This window comes from Paramisgurnus dabryanus, chromosome 11, assembly GCF_030506205.2.
Source record: "Paramisgurnus dabryanus chromosome 11, PD_genome_1.1, whole genome shotgun sequence".
Classification (NCBI taxonomy): domain Eukaryota; kingdom Metazoa; phylum Chordata; class Actinopteri; order Cypriniformes; family Cobitidae; genus Paramisgurnus; species Paramisgurnus dabryanus.
Genome location: NC_133347.1, coordinates 14064506 through 14088598, shown reverse-complemented (window position 1 = coordinate 14088598; position 24093 = coordinate 14064506). Strand labels below are relative to the sequence as shown.

Below are 24093 nucleotides of genomic sequence, written 5' to 3'. Positions count from 1 at the left end.
TTAATAAAGTCGCGTCACTCCGCCGTCATATTTGCTGTGCACGCTGCTGCTGCTGTGAGCTCCTCTTCTCAGATGCGTCCAGCGCGCAATTTTCTTGTTTATCGGTCAATCCGATATTACAAAACAGATATCCGATCATCGGAAAATGCTCAAATATCGGGGAAAATATCGGAAAACAGATATATCGGTCGATCTCTAATTTATATTATAACCTCAACCGACAATTGTAAAAAATATAAAAAAAATTAAATGGGAAGGACTGGAGTATCATATGCATGCAAACTTGGACTTTGGTATAGCTTGTGAGAGCATTTAAGGACCGAATGTTTAACTCTTTCGCCTCCAGCATTTTTCATGATTTTCACAAAAGTTTAATGCCTTCCAGAAAATGCTCCTTTTTAAATATATAAACATACAATATATGAAATAAAAGAACAGACCCTCTGCTTTCCAACAAAAAAAATCAATTTCATCCTACCTTCATGTGTTCTGTTTTTATCACCTCTCAAATATGTGTAGGTTTCATCAAAAACACCAAATTTTGAGCAAAAAGCGGAGATAATTCAATTTTTGTGAAGAACTTTTGATAGAGATCAGATGCAGAGCGATCTTTAAAACATACACGGACATACAGCTGTTTGCCCTAGGGCAATAGTTCCGGTTTTTATAAGTTGTGGAAGAGCGCCACCTGGTGGATAATAGCGGTATCGCAGATTGACGAGATAACTTGTCAATGGCGGGGAAAGAGTTAAAACCTGGCAGGCTGAAACATCAATCAAGGAAACGCCATATGTCGTTGAATACTGCGCCTTATGTTTTTATTTGCGCACAGAAGCCATTTGCCTGATTCGGTAAGATATAATGAGTTAATCCATGAACGTTTTACCTTAAAATAACGTTTCCAAAAAAGTTCATCCACTCGAAACAGGGTGAACAGCACTTTCACATTCGCTTTGAAGCCCTCTATCGGCCAAAACCGCATTAAAGAAGTTTCCAACCGTCGGGTCGCGGTCCTGTAGTTTGAGTGAAAACTACAAAAATTTGCTTTACGGCAGACCTACAATCCAATCAGAGCCAGCTTTGGACAATTCCACTTTCAACCTGTAAGAGGAGCAAAGAGCAAAAAACTCTAGTGTTGCTTTAAGATAGTTAACAACAACACATCAGATTACTCCTAAGACTTAGAATTTAGAATGCAATTTTGGCTTTGCTTTATTTTATTTGTTAAATTAAATATTTTATGGATGTATTTTCCAAAAATGCAGAAACTTGATCTCTGTATCAGTAGCTGTGTTTCCATTACCCTTTAAATTGCACAAATTAACATTGCAAATAAAAAATATGGCCAACAAAAACACTTCAATTTCGCAAAAACTCCCATATATCGCAAAACGTTTTTACTCTCACAGGCAATTTTTTCAGGCAATTCAGAAAAGGTGTATTTCGCAAAACTGCAATGGAAACAGTTTATTTGAATGTTCAGGTCATCTGATGAACATAAGTTACATAATCATTATTTGAAGATGATGCTGAAAGTACTAAAACCTTCCAGAAACACATCATCTGCGTCTGCTTTCAAGTATAAGAGACTTTCCTTGCCAAAAAAATTTGGATAACACTCCTACATCTGTTAAGATTTAAAATAATGTACTGTTACCTCCAAGAAACACCTCATACATTGCCGCTTCTAAGTAACCTAAGGGGCTTTTCCAGTGTTAGGGGAAACGAGTTACAAAGTAACGGATTACAGTAACTATATTATTTTTTTGGGTAACGAAGTAAAGTAACGCATTACACTAATAATATTGGTAACTACACTACTTTACTAGACTATAGGAACGCGCTTTCCTGCGTTACCCAAGCAGTGTTTGCCTGGGTGTAAAGTTCTGTCTGTTTAAGTGGTGCGTGCATGCGTGTGCCTGTACGTGTGCTGTTGCCATAGAGATTGATTTTGACATAGCTGCTGGTGCAAAGGAGAGCGGGAAATTAAGACGGAGGGTTTCGGCCACTGGGGCGATATTTACATTACTTTCAGCTTATTGCTCGAAAAGACAAAAATATTCGTGTGAAATGCACACTATGCCCACACGACAGGTGTCTTTCAACTGCTGACAACGCGATGAGCTTTGTTGCCACCGGGTCGCAAGAACGTCCCGGAAAAGTGTGTATAATAGCCACGTAATAGCTTAATCGGGTATTTTGTACTGTAAGAGCCGACTTCAAATAACATCAATCATTTCCACTTTTGAACAGAGCCGCGCTTTCTCTCTTTTTCTCCGCCTCTCTACCAGCGCATCAGCGATCACATTGCTGTCATTAGAGTTTGAGCATACAGTACTTCTAAAACAATCGATCAAAGAATTGCGGAGGTATGACTTTATGAATCATTTTTTAAATGTACGTCGCAATGATGTACATATGCGGAGACGTTCAAATGTGTGACAGCGCAAGTGACTGAAAAGTAATTATTTTATTCTTCTTTAAAACAACTTCAGAATTAACCATCGATTGTAGCACCATGATCAAAATAAACTATTAGGCTAATAATATTTAAACAGCTACACTTTTAACGTAGGTTTGAAAGGAACCTAAACTTGTCAATCATCATTAATCATGGTAAACGTGAGTCTCGCTCTGCGCCCAGCCGCAATTCTTCTGGCATCTCTCCTCCTTCACTGCATTTTTCTTCTCTTCTGTTACTTGGAATTGGGTCTCGAGCCCGACCAAGATTCGAGCTGCCTTCGAGAACAGCAAACCAAGTTGGTTTAGGTTCCATTAATTTTTAAGACTAAATGGGCAGGCAACCTAGTAAAAACAATGAAAGTAAAAAACAATCCGCCAAAATATGGTTTTACACGTCTATAGAAAATATACTATAGCCTAAATAAAGCAATTATTAATTTTCCTAATGCATGGTTGTTATCTTTACCCCTGATTTAAAGGAGTCACTCATCATCAGCCGACCCGCCTAAACCATGTCCATGTATCTATGTGGTAAATTAAGAAAAAGGAAAGTAAAGTAATAAGTAGTGAAGTTACTTTTCAAATGCAGTAACTAGTAAAGTAATCTCATTACAATTTAAAGAAGTAACTAGTAACTAGTAACTAATTACATTTTTGAGTAACTACCCCAACACTGCGCTTTTCTTAGCATTAATGTTTGGATAACACTCCTACATCTCCTTCAATTAACCCCTCGTTCAGACAGCCAGCGACGTTATCGCTGTGTGTCGCTTGTCTCTTTCAATGAGGCGTTTCTAAATCTGCTTGTCATAAACAAATGAGTACCATCCACGCCAGTAACTGACGAGAGAAGGGTGACGTGAACTCCACTGCTTTGTTCTCATTGGTAGTCGCTCCCGAAAGTCGCTCGACATTTGCATAAAGTTAAACTTTTCTTAACTTTCTCGCGTCGCTGGACACGCCCATACGGTCGCCAACGGTCACTGTCGCTCGTGTCGCCGGAAGTCGCCAGGTTTCCATTGAAATGAATGAGATCGCGTCGCTCTGCTACTGCTTGTCGTTGGCTGTCTGAATGAGGGGTAAGAATAATGGCTACTGCAGTGGATGTGATATTAGTAAACCTACCAACATCAGTCGATGTGATGTTTGGAATGACTTATCGCAAAAAGAAAAACTACGTTTTAATGGGAATATCACTGGTTAGTGGCTTCATTTTACAGATTTTTTTTGTCGAGATTTAGAAAATACAGCACAAGTTTTGCTAGTTTCTAAACAGGTCATATTTTTGTGCAAAGTTTGCTAGGACTCTTTCATCATTTACCAGCACTGTGGTTTGTCTCTGCTTTGGTTTATAGCTCAGCTTTGGGCTTTGCTCCAGAGTGATTGCAGACTTTACCTGCTCCCATTCGTCCAAACTTCATTAACCTCAAACCACAACTGGGTTGCACAAAGCACAATTATTTGTTTGGTAGTATTGGGATGACAGAACTTTGGTGATACTATCTTAGGATCTTTGGAACCGAATACTGACAAACATGTACATTATTAGTAGTACATTTTCTGTATTGCAAACAAAGTATATCCCAGTAGGCATTATTCAACGCTAAACATTGACAATACATGTGAAATTTGACCAAGTATCATCTTGGAAATACAAATGATTACTTTTTTGGCAAATGCAGTAGGTTACCCAGATATGTACAAAAATAATATTTTCATATTATACACTGTATTACCACAGTGTATATACTGCAGAAGTTGCAAATCCTATGCTATTCCCAACTGTTGTGTGATTTTCATCAATATCTGGAATCTGAGAGCTTGGATGAATGCCTTAGCTTAGCACAGCGTTTTTTCTACTTCAGGCTAGCAGCCTTTGACAAACACAATCTCTTTTCTCTGTGTATTAACAGGAAGTCAGTACACGATGGCTCCACTCAATAATCTTCAAGGATGCTCTTTCATTGATGCATGAAAGACTCTTGTGGAGTTTAAAAGAGGACACAGAGAAACCAGGTTCAATTCAGGTCCAGGATGAGTGTACATTATCATGTTTTACTACACTTGAATACTGCATTATTGGAGTATGCACTTCTTTCCATTAGAGAAAAAACTGGAAGAAAGACAGTGAAATTAGATTGCCTTTTTCGTTTGATGTCTTAACGCTTGTGTTTGGTTTTGCACACTGCTTAAAGATATTTTTTAACTCGTATTATGACTCATGTCCCTTTGATAGTACTAAACTTGTCAAGAGCCAACTTAATTAAAACCAGGATAACTCTAGATCCACTCCTGCAAGGATGCCTACAGGGTTACAAAAATAACCACAGAAATCCTTGTAGTGCTGTTGGCAGTGCAAGTCTTCGTAATGAGAATAAATAGCAGGATTGTGCATGTAAACAAAAGGTGTCTGAACCATTCAGGACTGATTCTTCATTTAGAAGCGCTGTTAGCCCATTCAGGAGGCTAAAACACTGATGTAATGGAAAACACTGGACAATCGGAGAAGCACGTGCAACAACGCAATCACATCTGTGTTATGTGCTATGCATGGGTTCGGTTTAATGCACATCTGTCTTGAGTAGTCTTCTGTGATGTTGAAATGTACACATGGATGGAGAGATCAGGTGGGGTAGCTAGCGATATTTGATATATAAATATTTGATATTGTTTGCACATGCCATGCTTCCTATCTTGGGAAATGTATTATAAAATACAACAAAAACAATGAAATATATTAAATCACTTTAAAATTAAAGGCACTGTATGCAAACTAGGGTAGTTTAATGTTTCTAAAAAGTGGTTTTATGTCATTATTTACTCACATTGTTACAACCCAATATGATTTTTTTTCTTCTGTGGTAGTGGTGTAACGGTACATTTATTTGTCCTGAACCGTCACGGTACGCACATCACGGTTTGGTGCGTGCAGTTTGACAATGAATACATACACTCGAGAGCATGCAGAGCTGCGCATACTGATCTGCCTCTGACATCAGAGTTTCTAAAGTGCAAGTTATAGTCGTGCGTAAGGTCTACTGTAGGTTTCCCATAGGTAGTGTGTAGCCTGACATGCAGCTCGCCAAAATTTTAACAGCGTGTCTGTTCTATGCGGACCGCAAGCGTTGTGATTGGTCCACTGGAACCCCTCCTGTCAGGTTTACTGGCCAAACTGCTGCTTCTTTGGCTTCATTGCTACTGTCTTTACACGTGTGGAAACTGCCTACTAGTGCTCTGCATGTGTAATTGGATATCGATGCAGACAATGACGCGGAAGTATTTATGAAAACCGATACGTAGTCTATGACGTCGAGGCTACACCGTAGGACTTAACCCACAACTAATTTGCCCTTTAAGAGCAGTTCGAAATCCTAAAAAGTCAGCACAGGATTGGATGTGCTGATCGGCTGCACAGCGAGCAAATAGCTTGTATCTAAGTCAGCCACGGGTGATCCACGAGGTGTATATAGGACGAGGATGGACAAGGCTGAATCCAGCTTCTTAAAGGGACACTACACTTTTTTTGAAAATATGCTCATTTTTCAGCTCCCCTAGAGTTAAACATTTGATTCTTAACGTTTTGGAATCCATTCAGCTGATCTCCGGGTCTGCCACTTGCACTTTTAGCATAGCTTAGCACAATCTATAGAATCTTATTAGTCCATTAGCAGTCCATTAGCAATGCACCTAAAAAAATTACCAAAGAGTTTAGATATTTTTCCTATTTAAAACTTGATTCTTATGTAGTTCATCGTGTACTAAGACTGACGGAAATTTTAAGTTGTGATTTTCTAGGCAGATATGGCCAGGAACTATACTCTCATTCTGGTGTAATAATCCAAGGAATTTGCTGCCGTAACATGGCTGCAGGAGGCGCAATGATATTACGCACTGCCGAAAATAGTCCCCTGCCATTGGGAAAGAAAGAAAGAAACTGAGAGAACTTGAAGAAGAATTTGTCACTCTTGTTCAGCAGATGCATTTCTGATATTTTATTAGCATTTTTCTAATTTATGCTCAACTTAGGGACTGTAGCGCTTATTTCTTATTCGCACTGTTGTGAGAGATCGTGTTTCTTTTGCTAATGTGAGTGTTATATAATTGAAAATAAACAGAATAACACAGAGTTAAGAGAGAAAACGAAGTATCAACATTTTTTAGGTACACTATATATGTTAATGTAAAATCCAATTATTAAACATGTCATCTTTTAAATGCATAAATGTATCAACTCAATGTAGTTGTCTTTGTGATGTTTGTGCGCGCGCGCGCGTGTGTGTGTGCATGTGGGCATGTGGGAAGTTTGCAGATGACACTAGACATAATGAACCTGTATACAGAAGAGAGGTTACTGCTGGCTGTCTCATGCAGGCTAAAGCTGAATGTGCTCGAAACTGTGGAGATGGAGAGTAGATTTCTTGAGTAGCCCCCATCACTCTCACCATTCTTAAATTCGTGTCAGAAGAGTTTTTCATACAAACCATATTCACCTTGAGCAGTTATAATAGCACATTCGCTCTGACCTTGCTGTTTTATAGTGCAATATTTAATAGTGCAATATCCCACACAAGGGTTTATGCACAACTATGTAAATACATTTGTACAATGTACATTATATACAGTTTTATATACAATATTTTTGTAAATCTGCAAATAACTGTATATTATTTGTTTTCATTTTTAATTCTACATATTTAAATGTTCTCATGTTTATGTGTATACTGTAAGTTTGTAATTGCCAAACCAGAATTAATTTCTCTTGAATTTCTCGAGTTTATTTTGATTCTGATATTATTTATAGGTGTTTATAATTTACAAGATATAATGACACAACAACACACTCCATTTTAAATGTACCATTCATGATACTAGTTTTAGCTAAATATTGCACTTTAAAACAGCAATGTTGGAGCAAATGTGCTACTGTATCTGTTCAAGGTGAAGATGGCTTGTGGGAAAAACTGTTCTGACACAGTGAATTTAGGAATGGTGAGGGGAGGGAGTAATGGGGGATCTTAAAAAAATCTACTCTCCATCTCCACAGTTTCGAGCACATTCAGCTTTACCCTGCATGAGAAAGCCAGCAGTAACCTCTCTTCTGTATGCACATTCATCATGTCTAGTGTCATCTATATAGAGTGGATTCATTGATGCATTCAAAAGATGACACATTTAATAATTGAATTTTACATTTGTGTACCTTTACATATTTTAGGAAAACCAAGTAACCACACAAATCCCATTCACTCATTAAGGAAAAACATTTTAACCAAGGAATATACAGTAAGTCTAAAAAGTAATGAAAAATTATCAAAAGCAAGATAGGTTAACTGTTCTTCTACTTCTACTATAGTAAAAACATGTTTGATTTTCATAAGGGATACTTGTGAAAAAAAAAACTTTTTTAATATAAGAGCAAAACTAAATTAAACAACAAAAGAGCACCTATTTCATTGCTAAAAAAAACTTTATTTTGTGTATTTGGAATAATACAATGTGTTCGCGTAGTTTATGGTTAAAAACACATTATTTTGCACATATTGTACATTATTGTTGCTTCATAAATCCCTGTCTTCCTGAAAAGCTCTGATTTTGAACAAAGCTCACCGTTCTGAAAAGCGCAGTGTCATCCGATTGGCCAGCTAATCTGAACGTTGTGAAACCTAACTTTTTGGTTTTAAATTAACCTATGCTGGGTTGTTTTAACCCAAAATGTTGGGCGGTTTTAACCCAGGTTGGGGTCAAATAAACATTTTCTAGGTTAATTTAATACAATGGTTAGGTTTGTCCCTTTTTGATTCAACCATGTGTTGAAATTTACCCAGCACTTTTAAGAGTCTTTGCACATACTGTATTGGTCTAGAAAAGTGCTTCAAAGTGTAAATCTGAAAAAGCTGTGCTGTATATTGTTACCTACAGACAGGTAAGATACCTGATGCTCTTTACATGAAAAGATGAAGAATGTCCCCCAGTCGGAGTCAAACAATTCCACACAAACGCTAAGTGACAGTCAGTGGGCAGAAAATGATGCACCGAAGGAAAGACCCACAGGCAGAAAGAGAGAGAGAGAGAGACAAAATAAATGTTAAAGAGAAAGAAACAGAAGAAACTGTGCGGGAGACTCATTCTGTGACATTTATTCATACTTCAGATAGAAAAAAAAAAAGATTTGTGTTTTGTTATTATCACTCAAAGCCAAGAAATGAATATCTCACACCTCTGCCATTTCTTTTCAGATCTTACAGACAGTGTGACCGTTCGAGCGCGTGTGCATATGTGTGTGCACGTGTGGGGGCGAGAGTGACAGTGTGTGTGTTGGCACTTCCACATGGCCTCCATGCAGGACGGGGTGAACTTCTCAACTCATCCCTACAGCAAAGTACTGCTGCTGGGGGCCATCGCCGCAGCCTCTGCCTTCGTCGTCACCATCATCATCGTTGTCCTGTGCGTTGGCTGCCAGAGGTGGGTCGCATGAATAGCACACATCCATATGAATTTGCATCATACAAGTGTTCATATCAGGTGCAGATACAAGAAATGCCACACCTTTTTAACATTAAGATCAATAACTGGTTCACTCACAACTAGAGGTCTTCACTGGTCCACTTAGATCCGAAAACCCGACGTCCGACCCGAGACCCGATCGGGTTTGGGTCTAAAAGTTTCACGTGTGCCTCGGACACGGGTCGGTTATATAATAATAGCGGCATCGGGTCGCAGGTATTTTAAAATTGTAGTCTACAAAATCTTCAGATCAAGGTCAATCAAGGATTTTTTTACATATCTTCTCCTATGTCATATTCTGGAAACGCACTCTCTCATGTATGCACGTCGGTCGTTACCAGAAGCTAGCTTTTTTAGTTTGTAAAGTTTAAATATTAATATTTTTCTTACAAAATTGCATTGATTGCCCCCAGAAGGCCTTTATTAACCCTTTGGAGCTGTGTGGTTTACTTCTGTGAAGGATGGATGGACTTTTTTGGGCTTCAAAATCAAATCAAAAGCATCATTTACTACCATTGTAAAGTTTGAAACAGCCAGGGAATTTTCTTATATTACTCAGATTGTGTTTGTCTGAAAAAAGATAATCATATACATCAAGGATGGCTTGATGGTGAGTAAATCATGGGTTCATTAAAATTTTTTGGTAAACAATCCCTTTAAGTTTGCTTAAGATCTGCAATTTTTCTCTTGGGAAACCAAGCTCCCTGGTCTCTTATTCATTCCAGTTTGTAGACATTTTTTCGTCGTGAATGTTGATTTGCATTTAAACCCCCGGTCCGCATGCCTTACAGCATTGTTCCTGCCTTTTGTTCACATAGGGGTGCGTTTTGGGTCTAATCCCCGAAATGTTACTAGGTACCCATCCCTGATTCGATCTTGGTATCAACCCTGGGAAATGTTTGCATTCCCGCAGAAGGCACTCATTTTTTTTGGGATCAACGCTCTGTGTGAAAGGGGTTATAGAGATCCTGTGGGAGAAAGATAATGAGATAACTAGACAGCAGGATGTGTTCTCAATATTGAACATATTTTTTCATTTGATGTTTTTCCTTCTGTTGTTCATCATCTGAAGGTAGAAGACATGGTTAGAAGACAATATTTAAAGAGTCTCACAGCTGGCAGGTGCTCAAGGGCACCTCAGTTGCAAATTCATAGCTTATGTTTTGAAATTTCCAGACTTTTTCTATTATCTTTTTAAAGCAATGCATGGCAATCAGCGTGACGACTGAATGTTTTTTGACAAGAACAAACAGATGTCTGGTGAGAATCGGTAAAATATTTGACAGGCCATTCTGGGGCTGTCGGTCTGGATCATTTGTAGTATTCATGTACAGTACTGTGCATAAGTCTTAGGCCACCACCACCACCAGACTTGTTGTTATAGAAGTTTTAATGTCCATCCATATTTATTTTTCAGTCTATTGTATTAAGATACAAACTGAAAATACAGGAAATATGAAAATATAATAAAAAAATTAAATAAAATACAAAATTAAATACAATTTTCAGGACTAAATGTCTTCTTTAGGCATCAACAGGGTTTAGTGTGACCTCTCTTGGCACTAAACACATCTTGAGCGTTTTTGAGCTACTGCTCAAGTGGAAGGGGAGTTTACCCTAAAAACTTGACACATCAGTTTACATTTTATACAGTTTTTAATACTATATACACATTTCCTGTATTTTCTTGATGTATTCTATTAAAGAGACCGAGAAACAAATATGTATGATCACTATAACATTGCAAAAACAACAAATATAATTCTGGCATGGGGGCTAAGGCTTTTGCACAGTACTGTATGTTTTGTTATATACAGTTTGGGGCAGAAATTACACCAGCTTAGGGACATCCTTAATAGAAAAATAATCAATCATATATTGTATAGCCCACTGATATTCATATAACAAATCTTAGAATTGTGCTGATTGTTTATTGTTTTTGTGCCGAGTCATGTTAACCATCCACCCATCCTTCTGCTGGTTTAAACATCAATCTGCTTCAGGGCCGGGTCTACAGGGGGGCTGGGGGGGGCATTGCCCCCCCAGATTTTCCTTGTGCCCCCCCAAAAATGTCCAGCCAACCTTAAAATAACGGAGTCTCTTTACACAAAAAACGTCTTCTTTAGGCAAGCGCTTGCGTTTACAGCTCCCGCCCACTAAGGTCTGATTAGCTTATTCAAACCTTGATGGTCTTTTCAGCAGTATTTAAGTCACAGGAAAAGTACTACTGTTCTCTATGACGGTAACTAAAAAAAAAACGCATCTTTAAAATATATATCAAAAACAATGCAATTTAGTATTACATAAACGTAATAACCCAACACATATTAAATTAAAACTTTTTTTTATAGTAAAACATGCCCAAAATAGCCCCTTATCCTTTCTTAGACTCACCTCATTATTTATTCATGCAAATACAACAGCCAATGGCAAGTCTCCAGCACCATTTAATGTGTTTGTTAGAATATGCAGTTTGGTTGTGGCATACTATATAGTAGATATAAATGATATAAGATGGTTATACAGTAAATATACAGTATTGTAACAGCTGAGCATCGCGTGCAGTGCAGTTTTAAAATCAAATTTTAGCGGTTTTGTCATCGTCATTCATCATCAGTTCATTCAGCTCGCGTTTGAGAAAAACTTCACACGCAAAAATCTACAGACTTTTAAGTTCAAGAGGAGCTTTCACTCCGCAAGGTCATCGTAAGGTAAAACGTTGTATTTTATAATGTTGCGTGCGTTGTATTATAATATCTAATTTGCTGTGTTATAAACAAAGTAGTGTGATTTATCTTTGGTCTCGTCGCAAATCACACTTACAGTATTTTAGGGCTTGTGCTTTTGTCTGGTGCTGTTATAGGCAAACAGGATAACCTTTGACGAATCGTTAATCTAATTGCATCTTTTAAAATGTGAACGTGCAAAATGACATATAAATTGCCTTTTATTATAAGACATGCAAAGTAATATTGGATTGAAACATCCATAATTTTAGTGTATGAATCATTTTAGTCGAGAAATGGCTGCCCACCCAAAAATCCTGACTGCCCCCCCAGTCCAGCAAGCCTAGTACCGGGCCTGATCTGCTTGTGTACGCTGACAAAGAAAGCCTATTGGCCCTTTCACATGTGTCACACATTTAACATGTACAAAAGCATTATATCACATGCAGTTTCTTGTGAATTTATATAAACGAATACCGGTCTAAGCTGTTTTTATGTACTTGTCTTGTAGTATATTGCATTGTTGTTGCACTGTCTTGCACTGTTTGCACTAGGTTGCACACATGCACTTTTGCATGTTTTATGTAGTTCAGTGTCTGTATGTAGCACCGTGGTCCTGGAGAAACGTTGAGTGCATCCGAAAACTAAGGCAGCTGCTTGTAAAATCAGGTCTTGTTGCCTCGCTGCCTTATGAGGAAATGACTTTGGCGGCATGAAGGCAGCTCTGAGAAACAGATTCGGACAGCTTTCATTGGCAGTGTAATGGAATTGACCTATGGCTAAACCACGCCCCCAAACGCGATGAGCCAATCACTGTGCGCATAGCAACCTAATACACTCGGACATTCTTTGCTTCCACGTCCATTGAAATACATTCCCATAGCCCTCCATGTTAAGATGGCCAACTTTACAGTTGAAAATAATATGTTTACAGCCTGGTACAAAAATTGTTTTTGGTCGGATAGCTAATTTTGCACTTCATGCCAACTGTGAGGGGAGTGATTTTTTGTAACTCATCCGTTTAAATTATATTAAGCCTTACTGTTCTGCATAATTAAGGGCGTGGCCACTTAATGCTACTGCATTGACTAGAATCCAGCTAGGCAGGCGTGGTTTCAGCAACCAGTCACCTTAGCTTCACCCACGTCCCACCTTTTACCCATTTTCAGATATTTGCAAGTGATGCACGGTGACGCCAAGATGGCGACGGCAGGCACCGCCTACTTTAAGCTTCAAAATCAATCTTTAGAAACCTATGGGTAACGTCACAGACACTACGTCCATCTTTTTTTACAGTCTATGAGGAAGACACATTTTTCTGAGAAGATCTAAAATAATGTGTCCATACATAGTTACATCTAATTGAATGACTTCCCTCAAGCAGTTTATAAAATTAGCTGCCTTAAATCCTTCAAGTTAACCTAATTGAAATATGTGTTTTCTCCCTGTACAAGATAAACTGTTGAAACAATGCAACACAATTGAATCAGAAAGCTTAAATGAACATCACTTCGTCATAAATCAATATCTAAATGGAACAATACTGAAATGCACTTACTGCTGGTCAGCTGGGAAACCTGGAATCTCACTGTATGTGTCTTACAGGAAGGGGAAGACGCACAATGGCCCTGGAGAGGAGAGGAAGCACAGACTCATGGACATGGTGAACATCTTTCTTTCTTCAACCTTTTACTCATTTGTATAGAGCTCAGTTCTGGGCTCTGTTCCACTTCTGGTCAACCAGTTCATGTTTTTGTTCAGGATTTAAATTCTTCTCTCACACTACTTTTCAAGTAATGGATTGAATTGATGCACCTCCTGAATTCTTCTTAATCAGCTCAATGGATATAGATCTGGCCCAAAGTTGAAATGGATCTCAGTTCACACAAAATAAAAAAAAATGTTTAAAAAATTTAAGGGGTGACTTTTCATTTTCAACTGTTCTTTTAGGTTCTTTTAATGGAACTAAAGACACATTTATTGTCAAAATCTTTAACATAACTTTGCCACCAGCATCCAAAAATTGTCTTTTTGGTATGCTTATATTGTTTTTTAATGTAAACATTCCTATACTTTTCCATTAATATAATACTACAGAACTATTTGCATTTGGTACACTAAGTAATAATCTGTGCATTTGTTTTCAGAGTATACTGCGGCAGTCCAAGCTGCGATCCATCAGTAAGTCAGACACCAAGCTTCATGAGATGAACAGACTCAACTGCAATGGCAAGAGTATGTACTGTACAATCACATCTCTTGATAGTTGATACTACTTCACACATACAGTACCTATAGTTCGGGGAGTGGGGGGAGTTAGTTAGTATCCGTAAGTAGCCTACTTTTACTCTATAGTGATTGGTATGTGTCTGCTGCCCTTTGCCTATGCAGTTTCGAGCAAATGTTTATGGTCTTGTTAAAAAACATTAATTCTGATCTTAAATCTGATTTTAAATCGTTAATGCTTTTTTACCAATCTGCTGCTCTCTGTAGAATCTTCAAAGAAGAACCGTCCCGCCAGCATGGATCTACTTCTGCTCCCCAGCCGTCGCTCAAACTCGGACCTGCGTTCTCAGGGCCGCCAGCTGCCTCAGATCCCCTCTGGCGAGGATGGGGAACACACATACGCCGAGGTGGGTCGCCGTTCCTCTCCCACACGCGGTGCTGAGGACGCCCGCTACGGCGTGGGAGGTCGAGCTGGAGAGACGGACACCCCCGCACCACCGGCAGTCCCTGCTAACACCCCAGCCCCACCTGATCCTGATGGAGATTGCTTAGAGGGTGGGATGCCAGAGTCAGAAGCCATCCCCCAGGTGGTGAACACGCCCCCTCAACCCCAGGAGACAGTGGAGTATGCCTGCATCCGGAAGGTCAGGAGAGCGGACAAAGCGGCCCAGAAGAGAGACAATGGAACGGACACAGAAGACGGTCTTGGACAACAACAACGACACAGCAGTGGGGAAATCCGACATGCCCCTCCAACTCACCAAGCCCCGCCTCCTCCACACCCACACAGTCAGAAAATGCCAAGGAAAAATGTGGATGCGTTCAACGTTCCCTCTTTTCCTAAGGTAGGTACAGAATAATAATAAAAAACATTGTGTTATGTAATCACAAATACCTTAAAGGAAAACACCACCGTTTTTCAATATTTTACTTTGTTCTTACCTCAACTTATACATATATTTTTTCAATGCGTACACTTAATCTTTGTGAATGTGTTAGCATTTAGCCTAGCCCCATTCATTCCTTAGGGTCCAAACAGGGATAAATTTAGAAGCCACCAAATACTTCCATGTTTTCCCTATTTAAAGACTGTTAAATGAGTAGTTACACAAGTAAGTATGGTGGCACAAAATAAGCATGGCGATTTTTTGTAAACAGATAAAAAATGAGAACTATATTGTATGGTGGAAGAGCACTTAGGTGTAGCACTTCGACTTCGGCATGCAGTAACATCATTACTCCTGACTCCTCCCCCTCTCACCATGTTTTATTTTGTGCCACCATACTTCCTTGTGTAACTACTCAAGTAACAGTCTTTAAATAGGGAAAACATGGAAGTGTTCGGTGGCTTCTAAATTCATCCCTGTTTGGATCCTAAGGAATGAATAGGGCTAGGCTAAATACTAACATATTCACGATGTGCGGTACAAAGATTAAGTGCATGCATTAAAAAATATAGGTATGTATTAATTCATCTAAGTTGAGGTAAGAACATAGTAAAATATTGAAAACTGTGGTGTTTTCCTTTAAAAATAGAAACGTTCAGTCAATTGCTTACTCTGTGTTAGTGTGCTTCAGCACCACTAAAGTGGACTAGAACAATGAGTTGTTTACAATTAAGTACCACGCAAATATACTTCACTTATTCAATTCTCCATGAAAGCTGTCCAAATTAGTGGTACTTGCGAATGTTTAGATGTCTGTCCTCAGCTTTTGGGGTGCTGCTTACCCGGAGGCCTTTTACTATGAGGATGATGCAACTGCTGGAAACCTGCAGAATGATTTTCAATCAGTCGAACCCAGGCGAACAGCCAGACACAGAAATTGGGCCAGTCCAAATGGGGCACAAAGCAAATTTGCTATGGTGAATGGAGGAATCTGCAACATGCTAATCCCTGCCTTAAAAATGGCGCTGGGCTATGCCCCATTGCCCACCTTCCGCTTTCCCTGCATAACAATGAGAAGAAAGTGCACAGCAAGCATCAGTTCGCTCTTTTAAATCCAGAAAACAGGAAACACATTAAGTCCAATATCATTAGATCCACTGAGTGGGTAGACATAAGGAAAGCATTAAACTGGGGGATTGTAGTCTGCTTATGCTACATGGGTTTGTTGTTCAGGGAGAAATTTGAAGTGACTTCTCATCTGATCTCAAATTCATTTTATATGACTATAGCACTATTCTGAAAGTTTTTTTTATCTTATATTTATACATAATTGTAAATGTATCTCTCTAAGAAAACCCATGATCTATAACAAGCCATAAAACTTTAACATTACTCCACTAAGTGGAACCGTCGTCCTCCACTGCACTGCTAGGAAGAGTCATTTAATTGCAGGTGGTGTTGACATCCTTTGCCAGCGTTGCATTTTCAATAACGCACAACATGTCTTGAGATGGGAATACCCGATCTGTCCGCTTACATTGCAGACATGAAAGCATGTATCCGATCCATAGGCCTGAAACGATATATTGGAATCTATGCACTTTTTTCCTGCTTACACATTCGTGGGTCGTATCCGATCTGTGCCACATGAGGGGAAAAATTTAGTCATTTTAAACATGCAATGTGCTGCCTAAGTCACTTCAGATAAAAGTGTCTGCGAAATGCATGCATGTAAATGTAATTTAAGCTGTCATCTTTTAAAAAAAGACTACGCAACAGTAAAGCCATGAACTGTTACAGGACAGTGTGGATATACTGTAGTCTGTTTACATTACACGGTGAAGTTCTCTACAGTACTCTCTAGTGTTTACGGTTTGAGATAGCTTCTTGTTAATATGTAATATAATATTTATTCAAGGCAATTGTTTTCTGTGTACATTCAGGAGGCAGTGTTTATGGGAAATGGAGAGCAGTATATATGGAAACCTCCGGAGGATGATGACATCATCTTCCAGCACAAGCAGATGGGTATACTGAGCTCTCACATGGCAGAGAACATGGCAGCATCTGCAGCAGGGGTCAGTATGCTTTTCAAACAGTTAAAACACATCCTTTACTTTATCTGTACAGTTCAGTCTTGTAGATATCATTGAATCTAGAAAGCTAAAAGTAACTTTGTATAGCACTTCTAATACTTTTCCTCCCTAAGACAAATCTCTGTACTTTTGTAATAAAAACTTCTGCTAAATGCTTCAATGTAATGTACTGTAAATGTTACAGGATGTAAATGATGGGTAAACTGATATTGAATCACCTGTAAACCTGTAAATGTGTATTCTTCAAAAAAAAGGTTTGTTTTTGCATAAAATCATTCAGCAGGAGCTGTTTAAAGGGACACTCCACTTTTTTTGAAAATATGCTTATTTTCCAGCTCCAATAGAGTTAAACATTTGATTATTACCGTTTTGAAATCCATTCAGCCGATCTCCAGGTCTGGTGCTAGCACTTTTAGCATACCTTAGCACAATCCATTGAATCTGATTAGACCATTAGCATCGCCCTAAAAAAATAACCAAAGAGTTTTGATATTTTTCCTATTTAATACTTGACTCTTCTGTAGTTTGTGTACTAAGACGACAGAAAATTAAAAGTTGCGATTTTCTAGGCAGATATGGCTAGGAACTATACTCTCAAACTGGCCTAATAACGAAGGACTTTGTTGATTTAACATGGCTGCAGCAGGCGTAGTGATATTACGCACTTTACGAAAATAGTCCACTGCTATAGACCGTTTCAGCGGTAACAACATAAACAAGCCGCTGTCGCGGTCCGCACGTAACTTCCGGTAAACTCCGCTAATAATAAATAACAACAAATTCTTTAAACATAGTTTATTTATATAACAAGCAAACAAAACAACACATAGATTACCAAGGAAACCAAAACATTTGTTATTTTCGACGTGGCATTTGTTCAAGAGATCAGTTTAGCAACTAGTCAGACCATTAAAAAAACAAACCGGAAGTAAGGTTCGGATCCAGACGTGTATCACGTGCGTCCGATGAAACCATCTATAGAAAGTAACCAAAGGGACTGTTTTCGGGCAGTACGTAATATCACTACGCCTGCTGCAGCCTTGTTACATCAGCAAAGTCACTGATTATTACGCCAGTTTGATAGTATAGTGCCTAGCCATATCTGCCTAGAAAATCACAACTTTTAGTAAGAATCAAATGTTTAACTCTAGGGGAGCTGGAAAAATAGCATATTTTCAAAAAAAGTGGAATGTCCCTTTAAACATACACACAAATAAATTTGTGCATGCAGACGTTCCATTGCAGATTAAGACGTTTGTCTTTATTTTGCTATGTAGATCACAGAAATGTATTCCAAGGTCTGCAAAACAGGCAAGAAGAAGCGAGGCATGCCCGGCTCACCCCCAGCCCCAAGGGACATCAGTGGTTATAGGACCTTGGCTCGCGTTGACCGCGGTGACCGTGATGGGGGTTTTAGTGTGGTAGTCAAACCCCAGACGTGGGCCCCGCAGGAGGGCAAAAGCTCCAGAGTTCCCCCTGGCTGCATGGAGGACCACTGCTACGAAGCCATCAGCACAGAGGAAACAGACCTGGCTTACGAGACCATGGAGGGTGGGGGCGGTTGGAGGCGTGACAGGCCTCCGCCCAACGCCAGCGCTACCTTGCGGCCCAAACGGAAAAGACCCCAGCAGCCCCTGCAGCAACCGCCTCCGCCCCCTCCACCGCCTCAGCAGAACCCCAAACTGCAGCATCTCACGGCAAAAGGCCTGGTGATTCCTGGGGAGAGCCTGTATGAGAGCATCCCTGATCTGAAGCAGGGCTCGACCACCTCCAGCACAACCACAATCTTTACTTTTAACGATGGCATGGAGATGTACGTCACTGGCCTGTAGGGGGAGCTATGATAAACTTTTATCTTGGAGACAGCAATGTGTGGGATGCACACATTGTAACACTGCTGTGTATTTTACATGGGTTCCAAGTATTAACTGAGCATTTATTGAGTTTTGTAAGTCTAGTTGAAGATCAGTATTCCTGCGGCACAAAATGATAGAATGCTTACATGAAAATATTACTAAATGAGTTCAATTAGCACACCTTCATTGCAGAGACGAAACGGTCACCAGTGCCCTTCACCAGCCACAACATATCACAATAGACATAACATATCACAATAGACATAACATATCACAACAAACAGTAGCATCACTGGGATTCCTGTATAAAGAAGATTATACAGAATCCTTGTTTTTTTATTTATTTACATGTAGTTTTAGACGAAGCAACCATCGGAATTGCGGGTCAAAGATTTATTTGATGCCTAGAAAATCCCAAAGGAGAAACAGTGAGCACAAGTCAGAGCACATCTTCTGAAAAGCACAGAGTTTAATATCATTCTTGCGGCCACCTGATATATTTTGACTAGATATTGTCAGCAAAACATTGACCCTATTAAAAAAATACTTATTAAACCTTATTGGGGAGCCAAGCAAAACATTATTGCAAAGCAAATTATATATTGACAAAAATCTATATTTAATCTGTTCATAAAAGAGTTGATCCTATTTAAAAGCTATCTATAAAGTTTTAGAAAATACACCGTCCTATTTTTGTATAATAATATAAAAGCCTTTATTTGTGTAAAAATTAAGTAATTGCAAATTTAAAACCAAGATTCTAATTTGATGGGTCAAGCAGTTCTCAAATATAAAGAAATTTTTTTTTTTATTAAGCACAAATATCTCTTGCGTTAGCTTGTTATCTGTCAAAGACAGTCCCCTTATAAAAAATGTACAAATATTTTAAAAGAAAATATTAAATCCATTAAGCAAACTAGATGGTTAATTGCAATTGTCAGTGAAGTAAGATCGCAGAAAGAATAGCAACTGCTCAGGGACAGTAAATATGACATAATTGCACACAAAAGATATGACGTATATGACCGGAGACCCCGATGTCTTTTCATGTTATTTATTTATTGTTTGTTTTGGTCATTACATCAATTCAAACTGTCACAAGTCACCACAGCACTTCAACATGGAAACGTAAGTGTTCTCTATCAATACTCTTTATGCACTTTGCCTGATTAAAAAGATGCATGCTTTCAAGAAAAAAACACCCTTGTAAAGGGAAAAAAGAAAGAAACGTGAAAAACTAGCTCTGTCGTGTGGTATCAGAGAATGGTTTGGTTTATTTCTTGCTGTTGTCAGTGGTCTATTTGATTTATATCTGAGAAAAGCACAGATTCGCTTCAGTACCGGGGAGACCAATGAGGACTCAAGGAGGACTCTCTAAATAATAAACTGAATGGTTAGAAATATATCACAATTGGTCAGTGTGTCATAGACAATCCCTTTCCCCTCTGTCATTTTCAAAAGCAGTCAGGGTGTGTGTGTGGATCATGAAAAAATTCAGTGGAATCACAATTGGATTCACAGTTTGAATCTCCTGTGCTATATGGATATAATGGGAGGTTTTAAAATAAAGGTACAATGATCAAGCAATTTGAATTAGTGTAATGGAGGATAGGGTTTTATGGCCAGACATACTTCACCAGTGGACTATGGCAAACTCAATGATTTATGACATCTCTGTATGGACTATAACTGCTTTTGGTGTATTTGAATCTGATACTAATGTGATCTATAAACGAAATTATCCCAAAATAGCTGGAGCACATGGAAAGGGGCTCAGGTCAACCAAATATAATCAAACAGCTTCTCTGAGTTAAGCTATTAAATGTTGGTGCAATGTTGTAAATATGTTAGAAACATATGAAGAAAGGGGTGGGGGGATTTGCTCTTGGTGTTCCTGAAAGTATTCGTTTTTTTCCAGTTGTCCTTTCTGGAATGATTTTTCTCTGGTGACAAACTATCGCAGTATTTCCGTGAGTTTTGATTATGTGCTTTGGGATTCTTTTTTATTTTTCACATTATTTTAGCTATACTGTGTATCTCAAAGACCAGTTGAGTTTAGTGTGGCAGCTAATGTTGTGCGTTTGCTTATCAAACAACAGGGTGGTGTGTATTAAAGCTGTGTAATTAAGTACTAATGTGCAAAAGATTGTAATGTTTTTATATCAAAATGACTATTCATAAAAATGTTGGGTCAAGTTTATACTTTTTTAATAAAGTAGCACTTCAAAAACAAAAATCCATACCATATAGCATTTACATACTGTTTTCTCACAGTAAGCCTTTTATTTAATACAGCCTTTAAGTGCACTGTCACAAAAATTGTCAACATATGTACCCCAGCTGTCACTGGGGTGGCACCCTTTCAAAAAGTTCAGCTTTGAATCTATAAATAGTTCATATTAGTACCTCAAAACTACATATCGCTTCCAAATGTAAACATATATGTAGATATTAGGATCTTTTAAAGGGTTATGCCCCAGTGCCAGCTGAGGTACATTTTTTGACCATTTTTCTAACAGTCTGTGAAGTACCGTGTATGGAAGTGTTTTTGTAAAAGATGTTTACTAATTTATTATTATAGTCAATTACATGTAGCCATAACATTATTCTGTTACTAGTCATTTAATAGTAGCCTATCAAGAAAGCTTATAGGCTGATTTGTTTATAGTAAATAAATATTTTCAAGTATTTTTTGAAAGTGAATTGAATGGCAAAAAAACTGTAATCACATTTCTTTTATTAAGAATTATTTAAAAATAAAATCTAGGGGTATAAAACTCAACAATATACCTTTAAAACTCATATCCTCAAATCTCTCAAGAGCTCAAAAGTGTTGGTTCTCTGACTTACCAAAAGACCAGATGTGCATCTGCGTTAGATTTGCATTTTGTAATGTCTGTAAGCATTAGTGCAAAAGGTTTAGCAAATATTCCTGAGGACATTTCTTATTCTAAATCTGGATGTGATTAAGCTCTGATTAAACCAGCTTTGATTGGTTATATACTCAGGTAGATTAAGGATTGCATCCGAGTTCTTTGTTTACCCTAATTAGCCATTGAAGTTGTAGTCACATCAGTCTTTTCACTGTGGTACATGCGGTTCCTATGACAACTGCCTCACTGTCATGGTGTGGTATTTAAGAATTCCCCTCCATTGAGACGAAATCATCATTGCATTTCACAATAAGATTACCACACAGACAAATGGAGAGGGGTTCAAATGATTTCCCCTTTATTCAAATGCTTCACTTGAACATATGAACTTGTGTTTATAAAAGCGGAGCCTGTTCCATACCAGGGTTCGTGCGTGCATGCGCGCGCGTGCGTGTGTTTGCGAGTGTCACAAAGCTTGTTTCTGACTTGCTCTGAAAAAAAATAGGTCATCCTTAAAACAAAAAGGGTGCAGTCAACATAGCAACCGTCTGCTGTTTTTTTATTGGCTGACTTGTTTCCATGGTAACAGGTTAACCTTGAGGCTGCAGTCGCAGACCAGTTTGTTGTCTAGGCGAATCCAGCGTATACGAGGAGCTTTGCTAAGTGGAGATGTCACCCAGGCTTTAAAGCCACAGTGACACTGGAAAAGGGTTTGGCTTAGCAGACTCCTACAATATTTTTGCAACACTGTAAACTAATGGGGGCGATATATACTTATTTTCTGCATATTGTTGGGGAAAATATGTTAAAATCGCAATAAAGTAAACCCCTTAATAAATCAATATATTTATCAGCTGAATACTGTCTGAGCCATTCTAAAAAATTACATTTTATTTTAATGTAGTGCCCATCTAACCAAATCTGTCAAATTTGAGGTCTGAAGACAATGCTGATATCTAGATGGTATTTTCCCATTTTAGCACTTTATGGCTTTAACTGGTTTGTACTGGTCTCTCTTTAAACAGTTACCTGATTTAATAGCCTTATTTTAAAAATGAGTTGTTTATGAAAGTTCTTCCTGCTGTCTTATGATGGCTGTCAGATCCATCTTTTGTAACCTTGATTTTCCTTCAAAACACTTAATGCGTATTAAAAAAATTCTATCCTACTTGGCTGTTCATAATTGCATTTCAATAGAGCTCTCCAAATTCAAAACTTGTTTCTACATCCTTTCAATGAAGACACATTCACCCAAAGCTGCGAACAAGCCCTTGAGCTGAGAACCTGTGAAGGCTAAAATCCTCTCAGCTTTTCTTGTTTTCGAGTTTGATCGTGTTTTTCATACATCAGGTCATGGCTGTTTCGAAGTTTCCAATAGTTTTAATTTTTACATTGTACAAACAGTTTGACTGGGTTGTCTCTTTCCTATAAACACAATTATATCTGTATAATCTTTTTTTTCCAAATACATTTCCGTTTCAGAGTCGAGTTCTCCTTGCCCTTATTGAACTGCAAAAGGCACAATTAAACAGAATGGATGGTATACTGCCCCCAGGTGTTGAAGATACAACAGCACGGGGTTATTCCCAAAAATAAGTTGTTTAAAGCAAGGGTATTCAACTTTTTTTCACTTCGAGGACTCCTTACTGTCTATAATAATATTTGAAGCCCCCCAACTCACAATTTCTCCTAAGTAAAATATACTAGAGCTTGGCATAACTAGAGAGGTGCATTTGGTACAAAAATAGCCAATCGTTACTATTTGTTGTTTTAGTTTATTTTAATGCTTTTGTCTTATTTTGAATCATTTTAAGTCATCTTAAGGCCCCTTTGGAGGTTTGTTGAAGCCCCCTAGTGGGAGCCGGGCGGCCCCCTGGTTGAGAAACACAGTTTTAAAGGGGTAGTTCACTCAAAATGAAAATTCTCATGTTGTTATAAACCTGTATACATTTTTTTGTTCTGAAGAACATGAGGGAAGATATTTTGGGGAATGTGTGTAACCAAACTGTTCATTCATATTAGGAAAAATCATATTGTGTAAGTGAATGGTGCTCATAAATGGTTTGCTGCAAACATTCCTCAAAATATTTCCTTTGTGTTTATAAGAAAAAACTAATTTATACCGGTTTGTGAGAGTCAGTAAAAATGAAATAATTTTAATTTATCGCTGCTTGATAATTAAGGCAATATCACTTGTTTAAATTATTTATTTTATGCTGAATGTAGAAAACCAATAAACAATCAAATGGGTCCAAACAAATGTATACATTAATTTTTTTACAAATGTATAAAACTCTTACAGTTGCTGTACACTACTCTGACATAGCATCTTTAAAAGTAGTTTTTCTTTCGAGTCTAATCTGAACTGTTCAGATTATGCACAAAAGTGTAAAATAATGCATTAATAATACCCGTTTTATTATGTTTGATCTAATTGCATCATAGACTTTTGTCTAAATTAC

General features: G+C 38.2%; 1 protein-coding gene across 3 annotated transcripts in view; it reads left to right on the top strand.

Annotated features, from left to right (window-relative positions):
• Positions 1 to 23546, top strand: part of LOC135729342 (uncharacterized) — a 36460-nt gene extending 12914 nt beyond the window's left edge. For 2 of the 3 annotated variants that reach the window (XM_065246914.1, XM_065246915.1), the window contains exons 2-7: positions 8700 to 8925; positions 13299 to 13356; positions 13841 to 13928; positions 14187 to 14764; positions 16750 to 16884; positions 18180 to 23546. In XM_065246914.1, coding sequence (XP_065102986.1) covers positions 8792 to 8925; positions 13299 to 13356; positions 13841 to 13928; positions 14187 to 14764; positions 16750 to 16884; positions 18180 to 18734 — 1548 coding nt within the window. In that variant the 5' untranslated portion in view covers positions 8700 to 8791 and the 3' untranslated portion in view covers positions 18735 to 23546. The remainder of the gene's footprint in view (positions 1 to 8699; positions 8926 to 13298; positions 13357 to 13840; positions 13929 to 14186; positions 14765 to 16749; positions 16885 to 18179) is intronic. The other variant, XM_065246916.1, reaches the window with a different exon arrangement.
• The last annotated feature ends 547 nt before the right edge of the window (positions 23547 to 24093 follow it).